Source organism: Girardinichthys multiradiatus, chromosome X (genome assembly GCF_021462225.1).
Source record: "Girardinichthys multiradiatus isolate DD_20200921_A chromosome X, DD_fGirMul_XY1, whole genome shotgun sequence".
Lineage (NCBI taxonomy): Eukaryota > Metazoa > Chordata > Actinopteri > Cyprinodontiformes > Goodeidae > Girardinichthys > Girardinichthys multiradiatus.
In genome coordinates this window covers 2,201,468-2,212,126 of record NC_061817.1, presented here as the reverse complement: position 1 = coordinate 2,212,126, position 10,659 = coordinate 2,201,468, and the positions used below count along the sequence as shown (strand labels likewise).

General features: G+C 42.8%; 1 protein-coding gene across 2 annotated transcripts; it reads right to left on the bottom strand.

Annotated features, from left to right (window-relative positions):
- Window positions 1-39: 39 nt before the first annotated feature.
- LOC124863012 (nitric oxide synthase-interacting protein-like) lies at window positions 40-10,142 on the bottom strand. Of its 2 annotated transcripts, none has more exons than XM_047357245.1 (10): window positions 9,983-10,142; window positions 9,701-9,805; window positions 6,846-6,951; window positions 6,251-6,332; window positions 5,120-5,255; window positions 4,843-4,982; window positions 3,837-3,953; window positions 2,389-2,459; window positions 2,196-2,304; window positions 40-371 (listed from the first exon to the last, which is right to left on the bottom strand). In XM_047357245.1, the coding sequence occupies exons 2-10, from the start codon at window positions 9,768-9,770 to the stop codon at window positions 300-302; spliced, it is 903 nt and encodes a 300-aa protein (XP_047213201.1). In that variant the 5' UTR covers window positions 9,771-9,805; window positions 9,983-10,142; the 3' UTR covers window positions 40-299. The 2 variants fall into 2 exon arrangements, with proteins under 2 accessions (XP_047213201.1, XP_047213202.1); XM_047357246.1 differs by having other exon boundaries at window positions 9,884-10,039.
- Between the last annotated feature and the right edge of the window lie 517 nt (window positions 10,143-10,659).

Below are 10,659 nucleotides of genomic sequence, written 5' to 3'. Positions count from 1 at the left end.
ACATTTAACACACAAAGCAGGCAGTGGTCATTCAGGAAGTGCTTGGCTTGAAAAAATCCTTTTATTTGCCGTTTCATTTATTGCCTTATTTAGACAGGCCACACGATCCATTCAGAAGACAAAAATAAAACAAATACAATACATAAGAAGTGTTCGTCACATGGCGGCTGCTTAGAGAAACAAGGGATTAAAGTCATTCACAAGTCGCAACAAGCTACAAAAATATTCCACCGGGCTACAGATAAGATGGACTTTACATCATTGTGAGCACTGTGGGCAGATCCACATCCTCCACACTCTCATGCCTGCATCACTGGACGTGCCTCCTTGGCCCTGAGGTCAACTCCAGAGCCTGCAAAACCGGTTCCACCCTGTGAGAATACACCACATCATCAGAAAACTGGAGCTGAGCTCACAGACACAGAGCTAAACGGATCAGACAGAGTTCTCATATGGAGGAATCAATGTCTGCCATGAGGGGTACACTATACAGGTCCTTCTCAAAAAATTAGCATATTGTGATAAAGTTCATTATTTTCTATAATGTCATGATGAAAATTTAACATTCATATATTTTAGATTCATTGCACACTAACTGAAATATTTCAGGTCTTTTATTATCTTAATACGGATGATTTTGGCATACAGCTCATGAAAACCCAAAATTCCTATCTCACAAAATTAGCATATTTCATCTGACCAATAAAAGAAAAGTGTTTTTAATACAAAAAACGTCAACCTTCAAATAATCATGTACAGTTATGCACTCAATACTTAGTTGGGAATCCTTTTGCAGAAATGACTGCTTCAATGCGGCGTGGCATGGAGGCAATCAGCCTGTGACACTGCTGAGGTCTTATGGAGGCCCAGGATGCTTCGATAGCGGCCTTTAGCTCATCCAGAGTGTTGGGTCTTGAGTCTCTCAACGTTCTCTTCACAATATCCCACAGATTCTCTATGGGGTTCAGGTCAGGAGAGTTGGCAGGCCAATTGAGCACAGTGATACCATGGTCAGTAAACCATTTACCAGTGGTTTTGGCACTGTGAGCAGGTGCCAGGTCGTGCTGAAAAATGAAATCTTCATCTCCATAAAGCTTTTCAGCAGATGGAAGCATGAAGTGCTCCAAAATCTCCTGATAGCTAGCTGCATTGACCCTGCCCTTGATAAAACACAGTGGACCAACACCAGCAGCTGACACGGCACCCCAGACCATCACTGACTGTGGGTACTTGACACTGGACTTCTGGCATTTTGGCATTTCCTTCTCCCCAGTCTTCCTCCAGACTCTGGCACCTTGATTTCTGAATGACATGCAGAATTTGCTTTCATCCGAAAAAAGTACTTTGGACCACTGAGCAACAGTCCAGTGCTGCTTCTCTGTAGCCCAGGTCTGGGGAATGCGGCACCTGTAGCCCATTTCCTGCACATGCCTGTGCACGGTGGCTCTGGATGTTTCTACTCCAGACTCAGTCCACTGCTTCCGCAGGTCCCCCAAGGTCTGGAATCGGCCCTTCTCCACAATCTTCCTCAGGGTCCGGTCACCTCTTCTCGTTGTGCAGCGTTTTCTGCCACACTTTTTCCTTCCCACAGACTTCCCACTGAGGTGCCTTGATACAGCACTCTGGGAACAGCCTATTCGTTCAGAAATGTCTTTCTGTGTCTTACCCTCTTGCTTGAGGGTGTCAATAGTGGCCTTCTGGACAGCAGTCAGGTCGGCAGTCTTACCCATGATTGGGGTTTTGAGTGATGAACCAGGCTGGGAGTTTTAAAGGCCTCAGGAATCTTTTGCAGGTGTTTAGAGTTAACTCGTTGATTCAGATGATTAGGTTCATAGCTCGTTTAGAGACCCTTTTAATGATATGCTAATTTTGTGAGATAGAAATTTTGGGTTTTCATGAGCTGTATGCCAAAATCATCTGTATTAAGACAATAAAAGACCTGAAATATTTCAGTTAGTGTGCAATGAATCTAAAATATATGAATGTAAAATTTTCATTATGACATTATGGAAAATAATTAACTTTATCACAATATGCTAAATTTTTGAGAAGGACCTGTACAAGGTACCCCTCATTTGGTTTACTCACCAAGAATGTTACTGATTTACTTTGTAACTGAACAAAGTATTACATTAAATTCGACTAGTCTTAATATTGCTATGAGACGTTTTTCATGCATCTTTACAGCTACATACCCTCTGCAGTGGGATGATGTCTTTGTCTGTTAATTTGTCTCCAGACACGGGATCAATCATGTCCTTTTTGATCAGCTTCTCCACACACTCCTGAGTCACCACAGTCCCTCTGAAACGGGACACTCAGGAGCATCAGTGGCCCGTCTAAAACAGAACACTGGATGTGTAAAAGTCACAGTGGGTGGGTACTCACGTGGGTCTGAGAACAGCGCAGGGAATGCTGTTACCCAGGGCGTCTCTGGTCACTGCACACACATACCTTTCCTGGGGAGAGAAGGCAATACAGTAACCACACTGCCCCCCATGCGCCGCTTAACTGACTGAATTTAGGGCATAATCAAGATATTTTATGTAAATTACTTTTAATATGTCCTTTTGTTGTGACAGAAATGATTAAGAGGTTAGTCCAAAAAGATCTGCAATACTTGAGGTAATATATAACTAACAATAATTGGCTAATAAATGAACTATAATTTAAATATGAATATTTACCTGCCTTAAAAATAAATGGCATGCAAGTAAAAAAGGTGGCCTTTAGATAGTTGACTGAAAGCTGATGAGTTCATGCTGAAGGTCCCAGCTCAGCCTTTTGATCAGGCTGATGTTCTTTGGACTTTTCATTGCTTCTCGTCTTTTTCAGCCTTTCTGTTAAAGTTTGTGATGAAGCAGCTCCCTGATGAAGTAATGCCTTTTATGGGAGTGCTGCAGTAAGTAATGTTTTCAGCTCAGATTTAAAGGAACCAACAGCTTCTGCACATCTCAGGTTTTCTGGGAGTTTGTTCCTCAGCTGAGGAGCATAGATCTGCATATCATATTCTAAATAAAACCATGAAGAAACATGTATTAATCTTTTAATCACTTTACTGAAAATGAACATTGGGCTAAAACATCAGCAACTGCATTTTCTTTACAAACTCAAATATGTACTGTATAAAATAAAAAACCATTAGGATTTATTATTCCAGTCAATAACTAACCTAATACTTAGTTGCATACCCGCTATTTCTGAGACCTGCTTCACATCTGTGTTGCTTGGAGTCAACCAACTTCTGGGTCCTGTGAACTGATATTCCAGCCCAGGATGATTTGACAACATTCCACAGTTCCTCTGCATTTCTTGGTTTTGCCTCCGAAACAGCATTTCGGACTTCACCACACATGTTTTCAGTCAGATTAAGGTCTGTGGGTTGGCCTGGCCACTCCAGAACCTGGTCTGGTCTGGAACCAACATGCTGCTTGTTTAGGCTTGTTGTCTTGTAGAAACAACCATTTCAGGGGCATTTGCTTTTCAGCATAAGGCAACATGACCTCAAGTATACCGATGTATGCAAACTGATCCCTAATCCCTTGTATGTGATAAATAGACCTGACACCATAGTGAGATTATCATCCCCATATCATGATGCTTGAACCACCATGCTTCACTATCTTCTGCAAGACAAGCCACTTACTGAGAAAACCACAGTTGTACTGCTGAGTCACATACAGCTGCTCTGAATTAATTGAGGATTAGGACCAGTTTATTAAGTATTAGGCCATTCTGACGCTATTTTTATACGAACTAGACTATATAAACCTCTATTGTTGTTCAGACAGTTTAAAATGTTTTTCCTAAGTGTGAGCAGTGCTGAGTAAACCGACCTGGCGGTTGAGCAAGGCCACTCTGTCCAGGCTGGGGTCCAGTGGGGTAAAGTGCACATGGATTAGATCATTCATCTTTATGGGTCGTCCCGACATGGGACACAACACAGCTTTACTCTGAGAGAGAAAACACACGTCATTATGTCCACACATCACAGCTTGTGTGATACTTCCACACACAGTTGCAGAATCCTCTTATAAGTGACAGAAAGACAGTTCTTCATTTTGAGATGTAGGGTCAACCTGTCCTGTCTATAAAGGTGTGCCAACATTAAGCCATCAAATACCTAGATATCTGTGCTAAAGTTAAACCTGCTGCAAACTCCAGGCCATTTACACAGTTGAACCCAAGTATAAGGTCCTGTAGGAGCACAAAGTGTGTCATGTGTGCTGGAGCAGAGAAGGTAGATGTTTTGTGGTTAAACAGAAGCCCACTGGCTCTTTTATTTCTTTAATGCATTCCTAGGTCACAAACTCTCTCACACACACATCACAGCCAGCTGCAGGGCATTGAATAACTGGATAAAAGGTTTTGCACAGAGGATGTTCTGGGATGTTTCTGGAGGAAGTACAGCTTAGTTCAACCACTGACAATCAGAGTCACAAACTGTTTAAATATATACAAAACAGGCATAACATTATTACCAGCATGGGCACCTTGACTGGTCTGCAGTTAAACACCGTCACATGAGCAACAAACGTAATGTGGATTCTGAGACCTTTCTATCAGAACAGTACTTTGCCTTGGCACCGATGCCTTTAACACATCAGCTGTGAGGACAAAATCTCATTTTGTGCGTTTCGTTATGAAATATATGTCTGCCATTTTGTTACAGCCTTATTAGAAAGGCTAATATGTTAAATTGCTTAACAGCTTTGTAAAAAATGTTGTCATGGTGAATTGGACTTGACCAACAAGTTAAGAGGTAAGCCACATTGTACAACATTCAAAAATAAAAACTTAACAAATAAAAAAGTAGGGAAAAAGATGATGACTCCCACTGACTGGCTTTTTAAGGAGAGCGGGCTTGGCCTCTGGTGTCAGAGAAGGAATCCAGAAACTCGGCAGGCTCTGGCTGGAGGTACTGGCTGGACCAGCAGAAACTGGTTCTCCTGAGCTGCTAACCTCACCATCTTTCTTCTGTCCTGAAGAGGGAAAAAATTAAAAAGTCATAATTTTTCCTGCAAGGACATTACAAATTCTGTTTATTTCACAAACAACTGTTGCAAACACAGAAAACAACCATCAGTTACACAGGAGAGTCTTTAGCAAAATGTCGCACCAGATATAAAAGGGTTAATGGGTTTGGACACGATGCTGTTCTCACTGGTTTTAAACCTCTCCACCTTTTGCCGTTCCTCAGATTTGGACTCCAGCTGGTTGTTGCTCTTTAGTGCTTGCTTCTGCTTCTCATAAGCCTGCAGGATCACAGAGGGAATATTCAGCCAGAGATAGTGAAATGAAAACGAGTGCACAACAAAAATGTCACTAAACTTTCACACGATAAATGATTATTTTATCTTTTTTTTTCCTTCTATCAATACACTCATTTACCTTATGTCAACATATAGAACAGAGTCTACATATTTGTTGTAAGTTTATTTTACTTTGCACTATTTGTTTTTAATCAGTATTTTTCTTTGGATTATCTTCCCAGATGTGCACCTTCTCCTCTGTTTTGCTGCTGGGACAGTTCAGTTTCCCCCTTGGGGGATGAATACAGTCTTATCTTTACATATTGTTATTGTACCTGGAGGTAAATCTTAGTATGGCCAGGGGTGCCATACAGAGATTCAGAAAACAAGAACAAAACATTTATATAGAAAAACGGGATACATGTTTTTTAACTAAAATGTGCTCTGCATTTGTACCGTAGTGATTTTGACTCTTTAACCATTGTGCAAGTCAGAGCACAGTATTTGTGTAAGACTCTTATAAATAGACTCCTGCAGCAATAAACAGAAACAAAAACACAAGCAGCAGAAAACCAATCAACATGCAAGTCAGTTTTAACGTTCTGTATTATTAACCATGAGCAAAATGCATTATACAGAGTTCAGTTCCATTTTTATAACAAGGGATTGCTGCAAAGTCAATGCAATGACTGCAAATGTGCTGTGAAGCAGCTCTATATAAATTAACTGAACGGCACTGATGTGCAGTGCCAAGTAAAATGCTGTCTGGGGTTCCATAACCAAACAGCATTTTGCATGTAGCCAAAACAGTTGGGCTTTGGTCAGAGATATGTAATAATTATAAGTGGTTTGTCACTGTCACCATGAGGAAGTGAAGACACATTTCAGTTTACTCTTACATACTCTGTGATCATATATTTTAACAACAAATAGAACACAACTGTAGTGACCAACAATAATCACTGTTTAGTTGTGTGACATTGATGTCCAGATCTTACCTTCATCTTTTTGGCTATTTCAGTCTTCTGGTGAAGAATGTATTCAAGAATGGCCTGTTTTTCATACAAGTATCCATCTGGGCTGTGGACAGCAGCAACAGAAAATACAGACTGTCAAGTGTATGTGTGTAAAAAGTTAATGATTTGTCAATTTGTCACTATATGAAGAGCTACCACAAAAATATAATAATCTCTGGAAATGCAATAAAGATGCCAAAAACGACTTGATATTTGCTCTAGTACTTTGAATGGGTAATGAGATGCAGCAAGGGGAGGGTTAGGAATCGCCAGTTCTGAGGAGTTCTGCAGGATGCTATGTTGAGGTTTCTTGTGTGCTACACTATACAGGTATACAAGTCAAAGCGTGAGCAGCCAGTGCAGCATTAATACCACTTGCCCTCATAGAATGTGCTGGAAAATTGTTTACTAGTAAATGTCACAAAATTAGTTATTTCGGTCCTCCTACATTATCATAATGTGCTCTGATTGAACTGATCTCAGCTGTTTTCCGTATTTCATATAGTACTTATAAACCGTGACAGAGGGCAGCTAGCTGTTCATCGCTGTGTGTTGTCCATTAGAGACGGAAACATACGTCACCACAGGATCCTGGCAGGGCTGCAAGGACAGGCAACAGCAGTCAAAGTCTTTGATAGCATCTTTCCCCAGGCGGACGCTCTGTGTTCCATAACCGGACGCCGCTGAATGGGATGAAAATTACACAGCATGCTCACAAAAGGTCTGCAGGAAGACCTAACAGACAATGGGGTCCACACTGTAAACAGACCTGTACAGACATCTGCATTCAGTTCATTAAGACCACCTAAACTCCACAGACCAACCAGTGTTGTGTCAAAATATAATAGAAAACCTAGTTTATCATTTCACATTAAAATCATAAACTGCAAAGGTATTTACACCCCCTCTTGTACTTTTTACATTACATTATACACAGGTGGACTTCATCTACTTATTAGGTGATTTTCTCAAGTCATCTTGTTGCAACAGATAATAATTTCCCTGCATTCTGTATTGGTCTACCACATACAATTATAATAAAATACATGAAAGGTTGTAGATTTAAAGTGACAACATAAATTTCAATGGCAATGAATATTTTTGTAAGACACCAGAAACTGTCCTTTGACTGTGGAGCAGTCTTAGGAGTGTACTCGTACTCGTCGTCTTCCGCTTTATCCGGGACCGGGTCGCAGGGGCAGCAGACTCAGCAGAGACGCCCAGACGTCCCTCTCTCCAGACACCTCCTCCAGCTCCTCTGGGTGGAGCCTCTGGGTAGTCCTCCAGAGTGTCCTGGGCCTCCTCCCGGTGGGACGTGCCTGGAACACCTCCAGAGGAAGGCGTCCAGGAGGCATCCGGTATAGATGCCCGAGCCACCTCAACTGGCTCCTCTCGATGTGGAGGAGCAGTGGCTCTACTCCGAGCTCCTCCCGGATGGCCGAGCTCCTCACCCTATCTCTAAGGGAGTGCCCGGCCACCCTACGGAGGAAGCTCATTTCAGCCGCTTGTATCCGTGATCTCGTTCTTTCGGTCATGACCCAAAGTTCATGGCCATAGGTGAGGGTAGGAACGTAGACCGACCGGTAAATTGAGAGCTTTGCTTTTCGGTTCAGCTCTCTTGACCACAACGGACCGGTACAGCGCCCCCATTACTGCAGCAGCCGCACCCATCCGTCTGTCGATCTCCCGCTCCATTCTTCCCTCACTAGCGAACAAGACCCCAAGAAACTTGAACTCCTCCACTTGAGACAGGAACTCCCCTCCAACCTAAAGAGGACAAGCCACCCTTTTCCAGTCGAGTACCATGGCCTCGGACTTGGAGGATCTGATCCTCATTCCAGCCGAGTGTGAAGGCTGTGAACCACCCCAGCGCATGCTGTAGGTCTTGGCTAGAGGGGGCCAGCAGGACCACGTCATCCGCAAAAAGAAGAGACGAAATCCACTGGTCCCCAAACCAGACCCCCTCCGGCCCTTGACTGCACCTAGAAATCCTGTCCATAAAAGTTATGAACAGGACCAGTGACAAAGGGCAGCCCTGCTGGAGTCCAACATGCACTGGGAACAGGTCCGACTTAGTGCCGGCAATGTGGACCAAACTCCTGCTCCGCTCGTACAGGGACCGGATGGCCCTTGATAAAGGGCCCCCGATTCCATACTCCTGGAGCACCCCCCACAGGGCACCACGAGGGACACAGTCGAATGCCTTCTCCAGGTCCACAAAACACATGTGAACCGGTTGGGCAAACTCCCATGAACCCTGCAAACAGAGTAATATGCCCATATTAAACAGCTTGCGTTAGTAATAGCCAAGCAGCCTCCTACAGCTCCAGTCATACACGAGGCATTTAAAGGGGCTTGGCAAAATATAGTGTGTTAAGACAAAAAATACATTAAAAGAAACAGTTTTTAGCAGAAAAATAGCTAAAATGAGAAAGACACTTCACCCATCTTGCCTGCTGACCACCATCAGCAGGCAAGATGGGTGAAGTGTCTTTCTCATGGACACAAAGATCACTACTTCTGGGTTCTTTTTGTGTCTCTGCTCTGTTCTCTCAAACCCCCAGTGGGTCGTGGCAGATGGCTGCTCACACTGAGCCTGGTTCTGGTTCTGCTGGAGGTTTCTTCCTGTTAAAAGGGAGTTTTGATCCCAACTGTCGCTACATGCATGCTCAGTATGAGGGATTGCTGCAAAGTCAATGTCAGTGACTGTCCACTGTCTCTACATGACTGGATGCAATCTGCTGGGTTTCCTAAAATAGAAAAACTTTTAACCAATTTGAAAAATAAACTGAATCTGACGGCACTGTTTAATAGTTAGGATTAATTGGAATCTATGTACGTGATTTGAAATCTGTATGATTCCACTGAATTGACTTTGTAAAGTGCCTTGAGATGATATGTGTTGTGAATTGGCGCTATTTAAATAAAACAGAATTGAATTCAATTGTTCCCTCCAGGTTGGGGGTCGGTTTGCCTCAAGTTGACAATCTGGGACTTAATCTGCAGTAAGGCGGTTGTTGCTCCAGTCTGTTGTGATGAAGAAAGAGCTAAACCCAAAAAGCAACGCTCTCGACTTATCGGTCCGTCTACATTCAGACCATTACATACGATCTCGAAATATGGATCAAGTGAGAAAGAACGAGATCCTGTTTACAAGCGGCGGAAATCTGTCGGGTGATCGCCGTTAGTTTGAGACAAGGTGAGGAGCTCTTTCATCCGGGGAGTCTCGGAGCAGAGCCTATGCTCCTGTACACTGAACGGAGTCAACTGAGGGGGTTCGGCTGGGAGAGGGATGTCTGGGTATCCTTCCAGAGACCAGTTAACCGCGCGGCCTGATTAAATGGATGGAAAGTCTAACCCCGTAATATATGATAATGATCTGTCTGTTTAGACACATGTAGCCAACAGAAGCTGCTGCTGTTTGTAGCTCACCTGTGTCCTTCCTCTTCTCATGGTACGTGTAGACAGCTCCAGCTGTACAGTTCTTGCCATGTCGGGTCATGATGTCCTGTCTTTCCGAACTGTATCAGCTGAAACCTACCAGAAAATGTTGTGCAAACATTTAGCAGTCGTAAGCTAGCATTAGCTGACAATGTAAACACAGAGACTACGCACCAATGTCCCGTAGAGTAGTAATTTATTTATAACCACAATAAAGCTTCCATCAGTAGCTCTATAGTGGAGCGGTGAACGATGGTCTGAATGGAAAATTACCTTGATTTAATACGTTCTTTACTTCTCTTTCCTTGCAGTTGTTTCTTCTTCTTCTTCTTTCTTTCGATAGCGTAAACAGCTTGGAGTGCATACCGCCACCTACTGCAGTTCAGTTGGCATTGCTCGCTTCCACCATAAAAAACGTAGTTCTGTTTTATACCGTCTGATGATCATTCTTACTTTATTGCTGTATGTTCAGTCCCTTTAACCATCTCAAGTATTATAACTAAAACAAAAAGACATACAGTCACAAGCAGTAAAAACAAAAACACAACCACTGCAAACCATGCAAAATAAAACAAAGAACTGCACAAAATGTGGGAAAAACCACTAGACACAAGTGGAATCCAGGACCACGCAGAGTAAAAGACTATATGTTCATGCTGTCAAAAACTAAATCACTGGGCATCAGTTTGCTGCAGCCGCTCATTAGGTTCAACCTTCCTATAGATAAAAGAGGACATTCTGGACATAAACGTGACAACAGAGGATATTCCAATTGCAACACTGACGGAATATAAGTGTTCTGTGGACAGTTATATCCTGTCTCACAAAGTGCAGTTTGGAGTAGATACAGATGAAAAATGCAATACACTGATTCTAAACTGCTAACAGTCACTAAACCACGTGGGGGAGCTAAAGAGAGTGCTCAGGACCTACTCAAACCACAAGATAAA